This window comes from Hemicordylus capensis, chromosome 1, assembly GCF_027244095.1.
Source record: "Hemicordylus capensis ecotype Gifberg chromosome 1, rHemCap1.1.pri, whole genome shotgun sequence".
NCBI lineage: Eukaryota > Metazoa > Chordata > Lepidosauria > Squamata > Cordylidae > Hemicordylus > Hemicordylus capensis.
This window is the reverse complement of record NC_069657.1, coordinates 198,189,185-198,207,702: the sequence shown is the minus strand read 5'-3', so window position 1 is coordinate 198,207,702 and position 18,518 is coordinate 198,189,185. Positions and strand designations below refer to the sequence as shown.

The window sequence follows — 18,518 nt, the reverse complement described above, 5'->3', positions numbered from 1 at the left end:
ACTCTTTTAAAATCTAAAACAAAGCTTTTTCTCTTTGATCATTATATCATTTCTCCCTTCAGATTATGATGTGATTCCTAGCGTTTTCCTTTGTGATGTAATAAAAATAGTTATCTGGCTTGGTGGTGTTATAATCCATATCATATAATATGAATAATTCTGTGTAGGAGAATCTCTGTGCAAATTGTGCTTTAGTAGAGAGGAATATTTGAATGGATTCAGAATCAAAGCTTTAAAACAAAGGAACTTAGAATAAGGATGGAAGGATTTGTTTGCAGTTTCTGTTGTCCTTTTACATGGTAAATGTAGCTTTCAACTGAAAATTAAGGCTTTAAAACACACACACACACACACACACACACACACACACACACCCCTACCTATTTGCATTATTTCTCATAAATATAAGCAGTGTTTTAAGGTTACCATTAAGTTCAGACCATACTTTACACCAAAGCTGCATGTTTACTGTTGCTAGACTGTAAACAAGTGGCAAATTAGGGCAAGGGGAGAAATATTAAGGATAATCCCCCTGAAATGCAGACAAATTGGATGACTTAGGTGTCTTGTTCTGAGCTGAACTGTCAGTACTGACAGCAATAATGGACCAGCTAGAGCAATGCAAAGGCTACAAAATGAGAGGCTAAAAATGAACATGAAGAATGCAATATATGTGGACTTCTAACGCCGTGACTGGATATTAATTTCTGCCATTCTGATGCACATCAGTAGATATTTGGTGCAGTCAGAATGCATAAAAGTATCAAGATGGTTAGAAATCACTGCATTTCTTTCAAAGTTGGTTACCACATTACATTAATAATGTCATGCAATATCAACAATAAATTTGGGCATTAAAAGTGGCAGCCTGATATAGCAAGGTATATTAAAGATTGACTGCCCTGTATATGGCATTTTCATAGCTTTTATTAGGTTCAGTGTTCTTTGGAGACACCAATCAATTAATCTGCATACCTTCATTATATTGTCTTCTATTTGCAGTATTAAAAAGGAAGCAAAAATTAAATGATTTTTCTGAAGAAGCAGAGTCCTAAGCAAAGTAAACCTCGCATGTCCAATCAGCTTATGCTTCCCTTTGCTCAATACTGTATTTAGAACCATAACACAATGCCTAGCATATAATCTACAACATTAATTTACTAAGGGATTTTTTGCAGTGATGGCACTCATTAGCTCAGTGGATGTAATACTGGGAAATGTTCACAAACATTCTATCTGCTGAGGTAAATTGTCAATAATAAAATGCTCACAATAATCCAGTTTTACATAGAGAAATCAAGTTCAGTATGGGTTTGTTTGTTTTTTAAGCACTCACACATGCTCTATAGTCTGAACAGGAGACATTATATGTGAAAGGCTGGGAAACAGAGCACTGGAAAACTCATTGGGAATTCTTCGTAGGAAAGTTGAGGGACTGTCAACCAAGAGACATAATAGGTAGAGTATCTGGTATACCCCAAATAGTCCATTCATGCAGCAGGGGCTACAGAATTCTTTCAAGGACACTCATTCTCCCCTTGCCATGCCTACCACTCCCAGAAGGGTCCACCTCTCCCAGCTGCTCTTGCTAGGCCATACCCATTTTCTTACTCACTCACAATGCTCTGTTTCCTTCCTAGTCACCCTGGTCAAAGCTGTTGTTAGAGGTTGTTGATTTTTACCCACAGTAGGTAAAACAGCAGAGCACTAAGGAATGAGCACACACTCCAGTTACAGAGTAGGTAGCAGAGGATGGTTTGGATATTGCAGCTGTTTAGAGAAAACACATGGAGATCCTTGTATAACTAAACACTAACTATTTATTGGTTAAATACACTTAGACAGGAAAGAACTATCTCTAATCTAAAGGACTACATAGTGGATAGGTAAGGAGAGAGAGAGATGTTTCCATCTGCTCTCTAGGAAAGGAAGGATTGTGACTCAGCACAGGAAGTGCTGCAGAGTCAGTTCAGGGGTCATAGAGTAGGGACAGATAGGGAGACCCTTACTTACTTATCTCAAGCTGCTGGTAGGAGATCCCAGTCATGTTTCCAGATGTCTTGCTCTCTGCAAGCAATTGTATTTGGTCTGGTCATAGCCAAATACTTTACTTTCAGTTAACCTCACCATGTCTCAGGTACTACTCTAGGAAATACCTGCCTGCCTGCCTTCTCCCTGCCCCAATAATATAAAGTCCAGATCCAAATAAGTATAGGGGAAACTGATGACCAGTGTTCCCTCTAATTTTTTATCTCTCCCATCTGTGTGTGGAATGAGTTTTGTTCTGCGTGGCAGTATCAAGGCATGTTTGTGCACGTGCATTCAGAATGGGGCCTTCCTGATTCAACCTGAGCAGGATCTAAAATTAAATGAGCAGACATCAAAAAACTTGTGGGCAAACACACATGTGCACACCTTAGAGGGAACACTGCTGATGACATCATTGAACATCTCTATGGAACGATATAGAGCTGCTGCTAAATATGGGCTGTGTGTGTGTGTCTGTGTGGTATATCATGTGCTCCCCCATTTACTTTCATATTCTTTATCTCTTGTTCTGTCCTCCTGATAGCTTCTGAGTCTCATAGGTCTTCTCAGGCCGAGTTGAGTTAATAACATGTAGTTTTTGTACCTCTGGTATGTTGTAGGTTATGGAAACAAAAGTCAATGAAGTAAAGATCAACGAGGCTCGTGAGCATTATCGCCCCGTAGCAGCAAGAGCTTCCCTGCTCTACTTCCTAATGGATGAGCTGAAAAAAATCAATCCAATGTATCAGTTCTCACTCAAGGTTACAATTCAAGAGGAAATCAATATGTTGTGTGCTGCTGTTTTAATCTAGCTTCACTATTGGCTTACATGCTTGTCCATCTCCTCTCACAGGCATTTAATGTCGTATTTCACAAAGCAGTGCAGCAAGCAGAACCTTCCAACAATGTGAAGGAGAGGGTCAACAACCTGATTGACTGTGTAACACACTCTACTTTTATTTACATCAATCGTGGCCTGTTTGAGAGGGACAAGCTTATCGTCACTGCCCAGTTGGCTTTCCAGGTATGCTAGATTTCCTCGGCAGCAGAAATAAGCAATAGTTTTTCAGAGACCTGCGAAAAATAAAGCCACTATGTTGGTCATAGGGTATACAGAGTCAGCGTGGTATAGTGGTTAGAGGGCTGGATTAGGACCAGGGAGACCTGAGTTCAAATCCCCATTCAGCCATGAGACTAGCTGGGTGACTCTGGGCCAGTCACGTCTCTCTCAGCCTAACCTACTTCACAGGGTGGTTGTGAGGAGAAACTTAAGTATGTAGTACACCGCTTGGGCTTCTTGGAGGAAGAGCAGGATATAAATGTAATAATAATAATAATAATAATAATAATAATAATAATACACATCCTCCCCGCCCCCACCCGCCACCGTTATGCAAAACCTAGGTTTTGCCAGAATTTGTAGTGTTTGAAAAAAGCCCCAATGGTGTGTGTCAGTGAGCTTAAGGGCACCTTAGTGTTGGACTGGGACTTTTTATCTGTTTAACTAACTGGTCATCATGACTTGGCTCTCATGGAAGATTATTTCATGAGGTGCAGGGTAGAACACGCTCAGTGGTAGAACACGCAGAAGGCCCCCGGTTCAGACCCTGGCATCTCCAGGCAGGGCTGGGAAAGACCTTTGCCTGCAACCTTGGAAAGCCACTGCCAGTCAGTGCAGACAACAATGATCTAGGTGGTCCAATGGCCTGACTCAGTATAAAGCAGCTTCCTCTGTCCCTGTGGAGGAAAAGAGAGAGATGCTATTATTCTTACTTTTAGAGACTGGATGGTGTGCCTTCACTTGAGTTGAGAGCTCATACTATTGCTTGTTCTTACAGCCAGTTCTGATAAGTCAGTAAAGGTAAAGTGTGCCGTCAAGTCGATTTCGACTCCTGGTGCCCACAGAGCCCTGTGGTTTTCTTTGGTAGAAGACAGGAGGGGTTTACTAAGTCAGCAGAAGACTGTAAATTGACCAGTGATACCCCAAACATCTGGTGCCTCCCCACCAACCAATCTCTCTTTTAGTTCACATCCTTTTCAGCTGCACCCGCCTCTTCACAACCCTATGTAATCTTTCAGAAATTATTTAAACTGGAAAGTAGAACTATAGTCATGGTGAGGAGGGAATTCAAGCATATAAAGTAAAAATACACCATTCCTTACGAAGAAAAGATCCATGTTGGACTTTTATGGATCCCTGATTGAATTAGTTCAGATTCAGGCTGAAATGCAAAGGCACAAAATCTGTTCCCATATCCCAAAGAGAAGTCTATGTAGTGGGAGTCTGTGTGTGTTGTGTGTGTGTACAGTTGGAAGCAATGCCTCTCTCTGACCACTTTCAGCTCTCTTAAAACTATTGTCTGTCTGCGGCCTTAGAAAAGCAGAGGCTTGATTAGCTTTTACTCTTTTTCTGAGCTCAAGACTGCAAGCTTACAACAAAACGATCAATGCATTTTCTGAAGATCTGATGCTTCCTGAAGCTCCACATTAAATCAAAATACTATTTTCTGGGCATTATCTCTGCACATCCCACCAATATGCAATAGCACCCATTAGATGTGCGCAGTGGAAGTGCTTCCCATGCGTTTCGCTAGCTCTTCGATCTGCTTCACAGTTCTACTCCCCCATCCTCCTGCATTTGTGCTAAACATTGAATACTAGAACTAAGATTATGGAAGGGGGAAGGCACTGGTCATAAAGACACTGTTTTAATTTAGAAGAGAGGGCAGGAAGCAAGAAGATCATGGAAAGAGGGAGAGAGAAGGAATGGACTGAATGCAAAGAGATAGTAAATAAAGCTGGTGGAATGAAAGGATGTGAGTAGAACAGCAGACAGTGACACAGTGAATAAGTTGAAGAGGGTATTGAGAAAACCAAGACATTAATTGTTGATATACCAAAGCATCATTTCAGTAAAACATCATTTCAAAGCATCATCAATAAAAGACAGAACCAGCTTCCCTAGAAAATCTGGTCTGTATATATGCAAGTGTATTCAGAACTATTACTGCGTATCCTAGGTACAAAATCTGTTTTATTTCTAATAAACCTTGTTTGGTGAGAAGAACACCGGCCAGACTTTAAGCCAGGCTCCTTCTTTATAATGCATGAGCAGATCAGAGGGGGGAAATCCTTGCCTTCTGACCAAAGCCAATTGGATTGGAAAGTTGTGTGGCTGCAACATGGCTAGGTGGCCAAGATTCCAGGTGCCTAGCCAAGAAAAAACACAGCTTGCCCTGGTCTCCCTCTCACCAGCCCCCACCTTGGCCCAAGGGGAGCCTCTTGAGCAAGGTGGGGAGTGAAGTTTAGCACTGCAATGCCAAGACAGCAGGAAGCCAACATTCCTTTTGGCCCTTGCATTCTCAAAAGACTGCTCATTAAACTTCAGTCCATGTACATATGCGTATTTCCCTTTAATTTTTCCATTTTTAAAATCGGTCATGCATAGGAATTATAGCACTGGAAACAGTTCTAGGAGTAAGAATTCAAATTTGCTTTCCCATCACAAAATAGGGACATGACAAGAGCTACACTAGAAAACATGAATGCACTAATCTGAACTCTACAGTACAGAACATGTAGGTCACCATTTCTCATCTGCCAGCATCTATGTTATCCAGAGCACAGACACAACCCCATCATTCTTCTGTAACCTATACATTCCTCCATCTTATATGACACAGAGAAGATTCGGCCAAGATGCCAGGTTTCCACCCTTCCTTCAGCTGGCAACTTCTCTTCTGATAAACAAACATCCTTCTCTATATTGCAAATGGTTTTTAAGAAGCTGGTTTCTTCAAGCAAGAGGTGCATACTCTTCACACTAATAAATTCCCAGATGATTGAACCATAACACCTGGGGCCCTGGACTATGGATTACTTCGCATAATGGTTACTAGTGCCCTGAATGCAACAGTGATGTTTGAAAAATATTGAAGAAGATTTTTGTATAGACTTGTGGACACAGGTACATCTCACTGCAAGCAGACTCACAATGCCAGGGTTATGTGACATAGTGAGAGATGCTGAGTTTGTAGCACACAAACTACTCTAGTAGGTTATCTGAGCAAGTGAGGCCTGCCTGATTGTCTTTGCTCTCTGGAAGCCTTAATTCCCCCCCACCCCCAGCTATTCCATTGCTATGTGCTGAATTTAATTTGAGCCTGTTCTCCACCCTTGTACCTATTCTTCTTGTACCACAGAGGCAGCTGATCTCAGCCTTTTCACTGCATCTGATGTTTCTTTCAACCAGAAGGCTTACTAATGCTGACAGATCCTTTAGATCATGTAATAATTTTTTCCATCTATTATCTATTACTGAATATAAATCAAAAATGTGCATGTTAAGGTTAGGAACAGATGGCACTTCTGTTGCACGAAGAAGAAATGCGGGTGAAAGAGCAGCAAAGTTGAAAAAAATGTAAAACACACACACACTTCCCTTCCTAGCTTACCAGGATTCATTGTGTTGCCCTCTGTTACACTTAGCTGTGACTCTGTATTGTCATAAAGAGGTGTTAGAAGCTGAAGAGAAAAACGATAACCTCAAATCCTTCCGAGCATTTTAGCAGGTTTCCTTTCCATCCCAACAAAACAAAGACAGCGAAAGGAGTCAGAAAATGTCAGCAAGGCATCACAATACAAGAGCACAATACATTTCCTGACCTCCCCCCGCCACTTTTTCAGATGGATTTAGTTGCAGTCATGATAATAACATGGGTGCTTTCTTTAAAAAAATATTTTTAAGCACTGTTATCTGTCTGCCTGGGGTAATATAGTTGTCTCATCAGAGTCTCTGTATACTGTGGAGATTAAAAACAGTAAGGTATAGTCTGAAATGCATCACACCCCACCCCACCAAGCAAATATTTAGTAATTACTGAATATTTGTGGCTTATATCTCATTCTTTTCCCATCCAAGTTTCTCCCTCCTCTCAAAACTTTTCAAGAAAATGCTTTTTTCTCATAAACAGCATTTCCCTTGCACATGCACACTACGTGCTGCCCCCACCCCCCGCCCATGACATGTGTCATGTTAGATTTGAAGGCTGAGATCAAAGCTGCAATATTTTGAATGGTCTAATTTGCAGGAAGGAAATAAAGCCCTTATAAGATGTTCCCGAGAGGATGCTCCCTGTGAATTTTTTTTTTTGGCGGGGGGAGTGTTAAGCTGTATGTAATCTGGTACATTTCAAAAGCTAAACATTTTCTATACAAAAGTATCTTCAGGAATCTGCATTGCTTTTCCTGGGAATAACGAACTTCAGAATAACAAACATCAGAAACTCCCCTCAACATTCAAATTCCATTTATTTCAAAGGGCAGCTGTGACCAACCAGTAATCACATTCTGTTTATTTGCTATTATGTCTACTGGCATTTGAGTGATTAGGAACATAGGAACCTGCCTTACACTGACTCAGACCATTGGTCCATCTAGCTCAGTATTGTCTTGTCTATACTAACTAGCATCGGCTTTCCAAGGTTTCAGGCAGGAGCCTTTTCCAGCCTGATCTGGGGATGCCAGCACATGCAGAGGGAGGCCAGTGGCAGCCCAGGTTCAGCTCACCGCCGCAGACCCCTAGACCAGCCCCCTGCATCAGCGTCTGACTCAGTGAGCGATTAACCACACCCCCGGCATCTGATGTCAGATGTGGGGGCATGGCTTAGGTCCCAAATGGGGCCGTGCAGCCCCATTTGGGAGCTCAATTGGCCAGCGCTGCATTTGCAGCATGGCTGGAGTGGCTCTCCCTGCCTTTTAAACGCGCGGCCCCATTTGGGACCTAAGCCATGCCCTCACGTCTGACATCAGAAGCAGGGGGCGTGTCAGGGGCACGAGGCACGGCCCCTTGGGGGCAGGCAGCCTGGGTTATTTGAACCCATTCGCTCAATGGTGGCTCTGCCCCTGGATGCCAGGGATCAAATCTGGGACATTTTCTGCATACAAAGCAGATACAACACCACTGAGCTACAGCCCAAGCCTTTTAGAGTTACTTAGACTAAGAAGAATTACTTGACTCTTCTAAATATTATCCAGTGGTCTGACTCGGTATAAAGCAACCTCATATGTTCATATGAAGTGCTAATCATACTGAAGAGCATTCGGTGACCAGTTTTGCTTTAAAACAAGAGAGAAGCCCTATTCACATGTTATGTTCAATACATATATAATGTATGTGTGCAGTGTAAGGACATAAAGATCTTTATGCATGTACAGTTATTCACACATGTTCAATGCACATACAGTAGTATCTTTGCTATGTGTACCCTGGCCTGTACCCAGGTTTACTTTTTAAATGAATGCATATGCAGTCATTCAAACAAAAATATGTACTTGTGCACACATTCAGAATAATGTCTGAATAGGGGTAGAGCTACCACCAGAAAGTTTAGTTTGCTTTAGATCACTCGTACATGTTTTAGTCTAGAAATAATAGTCTAGAAATGATCTAAAGCATAGCTTTAAGATAAAGCTTTAGTTTGATTTAGATAATCAGTGCATGTTTTAGTCTAGAAATTATTGAACAGCACTGTTGGTTTTGGACTCAGCTAGAAATAAACTTTTCTAATGTTACGTATATGTTGGGGGGGTGGGGTTCAGCTATGTGTTGGATAACAAAGGCATGACTTATTTTATTTGCAAGCCCCTTAGTTACAGTGCCTCCTCCAGCATCCACACAAAGATACCTCACCACACCCTTCCAGTTCCTCTAGCACAATCCAAATTCAATACCTCATCTAGCACCCCAGATATAATGGCTGACATCCAGATTAAGCAAGCTAGCACAGGTCTTCTGTTTGCACTGGGAGAGGGTGCTCTCCCTTGATCTCCCTTGCCTCAAGGCTGTGCAGCCCTCAGGGATCTCCTTCCAGGTCGCAAGGTGCACTTCTGGGGGCAAGAGAGATCAGAAAAATCACCCCCCACACACACACACACCTTGGGTATGATTACTGTGTTACTCCAGACACAGCAGTAGCACCCATGCAGCACCAGCATTTCAGTGGAAGCACAAGTTCTTCTTTAGTCTGGATGTCAGCCAGCACTACCAACTCCATGAGCTTTAAAGCCATCATTTTTGATATGAATCCACCCTGGGTGCCTCAGCTAATTTCTGGGACGCTTCTTATATCACCACATCTTAAAACAAGCAAGACCTACATGACAATACAAACAAAATAAATAAGATGATGTCGCTTGACAGAACCAACATGTTCTGTGAGCAAGAAACTTACAACTTCTGCCCTTCATTAAACCTTTCTGCACGCACGCACACACGCACGCACACACTACTAACAACCTGTTCATCAATACTAGGCTCCTGGGATTCTACCAGGGGTAAGATAATGAGTGGACCTCTGACTCACACTTCTTACCACACCTCACTCTTGCTTTTTTCACAATGGAGAGAAGGTAATGACTGCATTGGGATATCCCTGTGTTTATTTGGACATAAGAACTCTTATGTCCATTGGGGTCTGTCTTGCAGGGTCATGAAGCTCCCATGTTCTAATAAACATAGCATCTCTGGGTGCTTTTGCTCCCCATCATGAGGGGAAGAAGGAAGTGTGTAAGCCCAAAGCCCACTCCTCATCTTTCTAGCAGTAGAAAGTTGGAGCCAGGGAAGGGTGATGTCAGAAGAGTTCCCAAGTATTGGTTCAGTCAAATCTCCAATTTGTCTTTCTCATTCTCTGAGGACCATTTCATATATTATTGATGGTTTTCATAATGGAGACTCAACACAGATAGAATGCAGCAACTCAGGATTCATCATGTTTTGAGACACCAAACACTTCAGATTTCAAACTTATAGGCTTTTTGTTTCAGCTTTTGCTTATGAATAAAGAGATTGATGCTCGTGAACTAGATTTCCTTCTGAGATTTAACATTGATCACAGTTATAACAGCCCTCTGGATTTTCTCTGCAACTCTGCATGGAGTGCAATCAAGGTACAGTAGGCATGCAACCACTATGCTGGATAGAACTGTAGGGAATGTCATAACATGGGGGGAACTATTTTGCATATTTTAGGGGTGGGGACAGTTTGCCATCCAAAATACTTATGAAAAAACTGAATACTTCTGTCATCATTGATCCATTTAGACAATGAGCTTCATGGATGAGTTTCGTGGCTTAGACAGGGATATAGAAGGATCCCCAAAACGGTGGAAAAAAGTGGTGGAGTCAGAATGTCCGGAGAAAGAGAAATTTCCACAGGAATGGAAGGCAAAAAGTTCCCTCCAGAAACTGATTATTATGCGAGCCTTGAGACCAGATCGAATGACTTATGCTGTCAGGTTGGATTATGTACTACATATGACTAACTCTTAGAATGCATTGAGGAGCAGATGTTTGTTACTGTGCTCAATTGCTAGTAAATACAAGACGAGATAGAATGTTGTGTTGTAGAGGCCGCCTTTCGTTATAACTGAAATGTTCCCCCACCCACCCCCCGAGCATTATTATCTGCAACTTTTCATTGCAGGAACTTTGTTGAAGAGAAACTTGGAGCCAAATATGCAGAGGGCCGTAAGACTGACTTTGCAAAATCATTTCAAGAAAGTGGGCCTGGTTTGCCGATAATTTTCATTTTATCCCCTGGAGTTGACCCACTGAAAGATGTTGAATCACTAGGTAAATCTAATATAAAGGAACATGCTTGTTAATATTCACTTATAAAATAACATTTTTACCATGGCATTAGAATGGAACTAGCACCTCTAGTTACATAACATGTTAGGATTGCTTCATGCATTATGAGGTTGCAGATGCTTATTTACTGGCATGAAACACTACTTACTCACTCTCTCTCTCTCTCTCTCTCTCTCTCTCTCTCTCTCTCTATATATATATATATATATATATATATATATAAATTTTTCCCAACAAAGTGCTCAAAGCAGTTTACATAGAAAATAAATATAAAGGTTCCCTGTCCCATAAGGACTCACAATCTAAAAGGAAACAAACATAAAACAGACACCAGCAACAATGACTGGAGAGTGAAGAATGCTGTGCTGGGGGTGGATAGGGCCAGTTACTCTCCCCCTGCTTATTATAAGAGAATGAGCCACTTTAAACTGTGCCTCTTTGCTCAATTATGTAGGAAATGGCTCATCCCAGCTCCCAGGACCTAAATATATATGCCACAGGCAGTGAAAAAGGAAGTACTTTTTCACACAACACATAATTAACCTATGAAATTCTCTGCTACAAAATGTGGTGACAGCTACCAGCCTAGATGGCTTTAAGAAGGACTTTGATAAATTCATGCAGGAAAAGTCTATGAATGGCTACTGGTCTGAAGGCTATAGGCTACCTCTGTCCTAAGAGGTGGGATGCCTCTGAATACCAGCTGTAGGGGAGTAAAAGTAGGAGAGAAGGCGTGCCTTCATCTCTTGCCCATGGGCTTCCCGGAGGCATCTGGTGGGCTACTGTGTGAAACAGGATGCTGGACTAGATGGATCCAGCAGGGATGTTCTTATGTCCCACTGATGTCAAAAGGCTTTCATTATCTCCCATTGAAACCTGTAGGTTCACAAGTGTTTGCTTTGGCTGTATTGTGCCCATTATGTTCTTGCATGAGAGCAGCTTGCCTGATTGCCTGGAAAGGAACCCCTGCTAGGTGTCCTCAGCACTTTGACCAGAATGAGATCTGGGTCAAACATGGGAGTCCCAATGCTTGCCCAGCCTACCACTTTTCTTTTGCAACCTCATTACTCTCTTCCCTCACCTAACCAGGAAAACTCGGCTTGGACCCAGGCTGGGGAGAAGAGTCCTGGGAAGAGTGGTTGCAGAGTTAAAGCAGAGGGTAAGGGAAGCATCTCTCCCTGACAGACCCTTTGAGAGGCCCAGGGACTGACTATTAATTGAATCCCCTCTTCCTCCACCCCCCCACCAGTTGGAGAGTACTGTTTGTCAATTTTGATATGACCCCTTCCCTGTGTGAGGGTCAAGGCAGTTGTCCCCATTGCTCCTCACAAGGGCCTGCTCCCTCCCTTCCATGCAACATTTGTCTCCTTCCCTTCTTTGAACACTGAGCAAACTTGGGGTTCTAAACCGATGAATGCTGCCAAACTTGCACTCCTCATGCAGACTGCTGACAAAGTGGCTAGATAATCACATGAGCGGGCAGGAAGTGAAGCAAAAGCAAAGCAAACCACATGGCAATGAAGATAGAAGCAGCAGCTCAGATCTTCTGGAAGTCAAGCAGGCAGGGCAGATAATCCCCTTTTCTTTATGGGTAAACTGGGCCTGCAAGCTGATAACACTTTCCACTCAAAAGTTATTACAGAGAAGTTGCGTGGATTAACACATGGAATGGATGTTGGAGATCACAGTGTTAGAGTTTCCTATGTTAAAGAAAGGAAAAGGTGGCACTTCTTGTTAATTGCTCGAACTTAAGAAGTGCCAGCTTTTCCTTTCAGTTACATCCATGAAAATCATTAGCTAAATTATTAGAAAAAGGCAATATTATCTGTTTACACTATGTTTGTTTTTCTGCATTTTCACCCTTTGCTCACTCTGTTACAATACAATATAGATTTGTACAGACAGGATCCTTTCATTTTATGTAGTCAAATATTTCTTTGCGGGTTAAAAAAAAAATAAGACCAACATGCTGCACAACACAACACAATGTCGGCATTTTTGACCTGCGAGGGTGCTTGGCACATGAAATCCAACCCTGGTAGTGTTGCGCAAGAGCACACTTGCGCAATTCCTTGAAACAGCATGTGGACACTTGCATCATGCTACTTCCACTGGAAACATACTTTTGTTGGATTTTCATAAGTAAGCAAAGCGCTGAGGCCTCTGTTATTTAATTCCAAATTTAATCCCAAATAGTTGTGTCTAAAACGAAGAATTTGAGGAGTTTGGCATAAATACAGCACCATAAAAATAATGGCTACACCACCTACTGAAATCAGTGGCTTTGTTAGTCTGGATTGCACCTAAAAATGTACTAGTTATGTCCATACTATGAAACTGATATTTTAGAATGATTAGATACATTTTAGTTTAAAGTTCCACTATATGCCATTATATTTGTTTCAAAAACATGTATCATCTCACATTTTAGTGGAGCTGTCTTGTTCTGTTTAGGGAGCAAGCTTGGATTTACCATTGACTCGGGGCAGCTTCACAATGTCTCTTTGGGTCAAGGGCAGGAAGCCATAGCAGAGATGGCTATGGAAAAAGCTTCAAAAGAAGGCTACTGGGTTATACTTCAAGTAAGTCTAAGCCCTTCATTGCACCAACTAGGCACTGTGCGGTTGTTTTCTAAGGCTTTTCAAAAAATAATGTGTGAATAGCTCAGACAGATTATAAAACACCTTTCTTTCTAGGGTAAAAAAAAAAAAAGGAAAATGCATAACTTAGCATTCACATTTTGGTGTGTGTTTATATAACATTGATTGCAATATAAAAACAGAAGTTGCAGCAACCGCTTTGTACGGCAGGGGGATTTATTGAAATACTTTCTCAAACACTTGCTATCTGATTTACTAATTTATTATTTTTTTAAAAAAATCCTTTAGTAAATATATGTGTGGAAGAAAGAATTGTTACTCTTTATCATCAGTTGAATAGATACAAACAGGGAAGATTGCTGTCATTATGCAGTACATTGTACTAAACAGATGCGTGTGATTTCCCTCCCCCCGCCTCAAATATTGTGCTACATCAAACTGCTTCCTTTGGCTCATATCAATAAAATGTTTCATATTTCAAATCAATAGCTCACTGTGAAGCCTATTTTTATCTCCCCTCTAGAATATTCATCTTGTTGCAAAATGGCTTGACACATTAGAGAAATTACTGGAGAAGTACAGTGAAGGGAGTCACCCAGCCTATCGGGTTTATATGAGTGTTGAACCTGCCCCCACCCCTAAAGAACATATCATTCCACAGGGAATCTTGGAAAATTCTATTAAAATAACCAATGAACCACCAACTGGGATGCTGGCTAATCTTCACGCTGCGTTGGATAATTTTGACCAGGCAAGTAAAAATATCATTTGAAATGATCAGCCACAAAAATTAGATTATTAAATGGTTTGTTTTAAAGCCACCTGAATGCCAAAGAGTTACTGCAGACTGTAAAACTGGTGAAACTTTTATTTTGTAAACATCCCTCCAAACCTCACTGTGCCTTAAAGCCTGATTGACACATAGGTCTTTTATGGAACAGTTTGCTGGCTAATGAATATAGATCCCTAATGTGATTGTAAATAACGGTTGTAGTGCAGAGGGAAGTGTGGTTCTTGGTCTAAGTTGGCTGCTTTTGAAAAGTGATTATTTGCAAGGGGTGGGGAGGGTTATCATATGTGTTCAGTATATTGTAAATTACTGGAATTGTGTGCCTGTGAAGCAAACCCATAACTTTGGCTTGATATCATTTCTTTGAATTCAATCTACAAGCATTGATTCATATTCTCTGATGAAGTAACTTTAATTGTGTTGAAAACTGTGAAAAGAAGTGAAACTTTGGCTACTTAACTTTATTATTTTAAACTCTCCTTTTTAGAATTAAGTCAACAAAATGTTCTCTGTCATTTGGCATTTAAAATACATAAACAAGTACAGATAAGTAAAACAAAACCACGCACTTTGGCAGCCACCACTGTGTAACAGGCATCTGATTCAAAATGCTAGACAATCTACACATCTTGTTAAAATTTAAGCAACCTCAGAATGTATTTTTCTGACATTTGTTTTTGGAAGACCTTTTAAGGGTTGAAGATATTTTCTTAAAACTTCCCTATTAATTTAGACTTTAGAGGAAATTGTATTAATAATAATAATAATAATAATAATAATAATAATAATAATAATTTGCTCCCTGTGCAAGAAAGAGTAGAAAAAATGCCAAGCAATGCATGACATAAAATAAAATTTAGTTTTAGCTTTTTAGAAAAGGGCAAATGTTTTTGTCAGTGTCATCTTTCCATTGATTGCTCTAGTTCTTACTTTCAGCTGTCAAAAATACATTGTCCATACCCTGGAGTGCAGTTTCCTAATTCACAGAATCTCTTTCAGAAGAGGGGGACAAATATTGTTTTCTTTTATTTAGAACATTCTTGATCAGTGCACTCGGGAACAGGAATTTAAGACCATTCTGTTTTCACTCTGCTACTTTCATGCCTGTGTGGCTGAGCGACGGAAATTTGGACCTCAGGGCTGGAACAAGAAATACCCTTTTAACAATGGGGACCTTACAATTTCGGTCAATGTTCTGTACAATTACCTGGAAGCAAACTCTCAGGTAGGTTGGCATTTCATCATATCCACTTCTGAAAAATGTGCATCCATGCAGCTTTTCATAAATGTGCAATACTCAACTCTCTTTTTCCCCCCTGGGCATAAAATGCTCAGGTCATTCCTGTAATTTGCAATATAGATTTTGAGGATGATTTACAAGTTCTATGAAGGGTGGTTTTATGTGACCTTTCATAAGTGACATACAGAATACTGGTAGTTTGCTGACATAACATATTCAGAACCTGATGGCTGAAAAAGACTGATTCTGTCTTCACTAACCATTATAGTGCACTAACTAATGTCTGCTATCTGCATTAGCAGATTTGGTTGTGTGTGTCGATATATCTATGTCTTAATATCTTAATAATTAAGATACTTAATATCTTAAGTATATACGTTTTAAAAATTCCTTCTTGGTTGTCAGGTACCTTGGGAAGATCTCCGTTACTTGTTTGGTGATATTATGTATGGTGGTCATATTACAGATGATTGGGATAGGAGACTCTGCCGTACATACTTGGAAGAGTATATGCAACCCAATCAGGTAACAGCTTTAGCAACCACACAATGCGTTTCCTGAGTTAGAGCTCCCCCTACTGGAAGCTGATGTATTTTTTAAATATTTACTTTTCTCAACTGACTATATTGATTAAAGAACATATTCCCCGTTATCCTTTCCTTATTTATGATGGTAGATATGTGAGGATAATAATGTGTACATGTGCGTTCCTTCCTGTATTTATGCACTGCCAGTGAAAGGAATTTATCTTCTAATCTTACACAGCCACTGAAAACAAATTTACTTTGCAGTAATTTACCTTACATTTAATTTGTTGTGTAATACTGAACAGAATCATTTCACCAAAACTAGCAAGGCATTCACCTATGTGTGGTAGCCTAACAATCCACAATAAATTTATAATAACATAATAATAATAAATTACAATAATTTACAACAAACAATACATTGGGCTAGCTCTGAATTTTATTTTGGACTGTTTGTTTTTTGAGCTGTCCTGAAATATTGCCTTTCTCGGATGGTTTATCTCAGTTCATAAAGGAATACCTTTCTTTTTATGAAAAGCTAAACTGCAATAATCAGGTGATAGCTTGGTAGCAATCACAGAGATATAGTTGCTCTATTATATGGAGACACATATGAACTGATATGGTCATATTATTTAATCTCATGCGATGATACAGTGTACCTCTTAAATTGTTTCAGGTTCTAATGCTGTAGGCTGCAATCATGTTCACAGTCTCATGCCCTTTTTAGCCACTTGCTAGGGAGTAAGTTCCACTGAATTTGGTGGGACATTTCGCAACACACAGCTGCAATCCTATGCATACTTACATGGGAGTAAATCCCATGAACTAAAAAAAGCCCCAGAAGATTGAATATTTAGGTCAGGAATTTATTTCTAGGTGATAGTTAAAAATGTTTGATCTACCTACAGTACCTCTAGTGTACACTATGTGGTCGTTTTGCACAGTGTTAATATTGCCCCCAATTTAGTTGTTGAGGGAAAACTGGGTACTTGTGAAGGAAGAATCTTACTGAATCGAAAGTGTAACATTATTTGTAGACCACATATAAAACTATGTGTCCAGAACACATAATTGCAGTTATTTCTGGTGACACACATCCATGTATTGCCAGCTGTTGCATGGGAGCTGCTGCTCCAAACTACCCTCAGTAAAATCTGATGGAAATAGATCCTGTTGGCTGGCCAGCATTGTTGTTACTTCCCACTCCAGTATCATCAGCCCTGGGGTTAAAAAAATAAAAAGAATGAATGAATGAATGGAAGGGAGGGAGGTTGGGAGGGAGGGAGGAAGGAAGGAGTTGTCTTGCTGGTTCAGTTCGTGTGATGACTTTACCAGTCATTGGTTCCATGATCAAAAGAGATGTTCTGTCTTCCTGGGGAACAGACAGGATATATCCCATGTAGGTGATGTATGAACCAGTCCTTAAAGGTATACTACCATTTCAAGTACCCTAAGATGAGAAACTAGACACTGAGGAAAGGAACACTCCTCTAAACAGAAAAAAAGGCCTAAAACCTCTTCATTTATGAGTAGGTCATCATAGCGATCCACTTCTTTTCTTCTGTGTCACGACCTACCATCACAATACACCCACTTCTTCATCAGTAATCCATAATGATCTGTAAGATTTATGAAAAATCCTCCTTATTCTCCTGCTGCCACCTTCATAGAACCAAGATTACTTAGAAAAGATACCTATGTGGCTGGATCACAATGGTGGAATGCCTTTCACCTGAACTCTCATCAAATTATAAGCCGGAGAATCTTTAGAAAGCATTGTAGGGCTATTGGTGGGAGACCAAAAGGCAGAAGAAATGAGCTTGGGGTTTAACATGTATCTGATATTTTCAATCCATCCACCCCCCCCCCCCTTTTAAGGTGTATTTATTTAAAGAGCTAGATAAGAGGGCTAGAAATCTGAATGATGACAAAAATGGCAAACCCCTCATAGGAGTCCTATATCTTGGCAGATGCACACCAATAAAAAAATGTTGATGATGATTCCAGTTAAGAGACCTCCTCACATCACACCTGGGTCTAGATGGTAGGCTACTCCACAACTAATTTGGCACTATAGCACTAAATTGGAAGTGGGGAGGAGATGGGACTTCCAGTAAGATGTCTCTGCTAGTGCTCATGTGGTGGGCACAGGGAGGGAGGAAGATTAGACTGCACAGACTGCTTTGGACTGCCCCAGCTGATGCTGCAGGCAGTGCTGTCTGTATTATAGGCAATCAGCTTAGGGACTGACTCAGTTTGTATATACCTTGTGGGTGTCAGGAATGCTTAATCAGCATGCCTGACACTAGAATAACCCTCCATCTGAAAGCAAAGCACCCAAATTACGTTCATCTCACAGAAAGCTGTATCATTTTCAGGATTTCAGGTTGTCTCCATCTGAAATGCTGAATCATAAAATTAAGGTGGAAGAAAATAGTATTTATCTTGCAGAAATGAACCCCACATTATTTTAAGGTTCCAACATTTATCATTATTATTAGTCGTATTAGTATTATTATTACTAACATCATTGTGTTATCTTGGCAGGCTGATAGGTATTTTAAAACTGTAGGAACTCGGCAGTAATTTAACATCCCCACAGCAGCACTTCAAAAGCATCAAATAGCATTGTGAATATCAAGTCAATACAATCCCATGTAAATAAATAAAGATACTCCCA

The 18,518-nt window shown here is 40.5% G+C and overlaps 1 protein-coding gene across 22 annotated transcripts in view; it reads left to right on the top strand.

Moving 5' to 3' along the window:
• Positions 1-18,518, top strand: part of LOC128332356 (dynein axonemal heavy chain 11-like) — a 353,782-nt gene that overhangs the window by 314,153 nt on the left and 21,111 nt on the right. For all 22 annotated transcript variants that reach the window (XM_053266643.1, XM_053266647.1, XM_053266645.1 and 19 more), the window contains 9 exons: positions 2,649-2,789; positions 2,882-3,052; positions 9,853-9,975; positions 10,130-10,323; positions 10,512-10,660; positions 13,133-13,260; positions 13,802-14,029; positions 15,102-15,293; positions 15,714-15,833. In XM_053266643.1, coding sequence (XP_053122618.1) covers positions 2,649-2,789; positions 2,882-3,052; positions 9,853-9,975; positions 10,130-10,323; positions 10,512-10,660; positions 13,133-13,260; positions 13,802-14,029; positions 15,102-15,293; positions 15,714-15,833 — 1,446 coding nt within the window. The remainder of the gene's footprint in view (positions 1-2,648; positions 2,790-2,881; positions 3,053-9,852; positions 9,976-10,129; positions 10,324-10,511; positions 10,661-13,132; positions 13,261-13,801; positions 14,030-15,101; positions 15,294-15,713; positions 15,834-18,518) is intronic.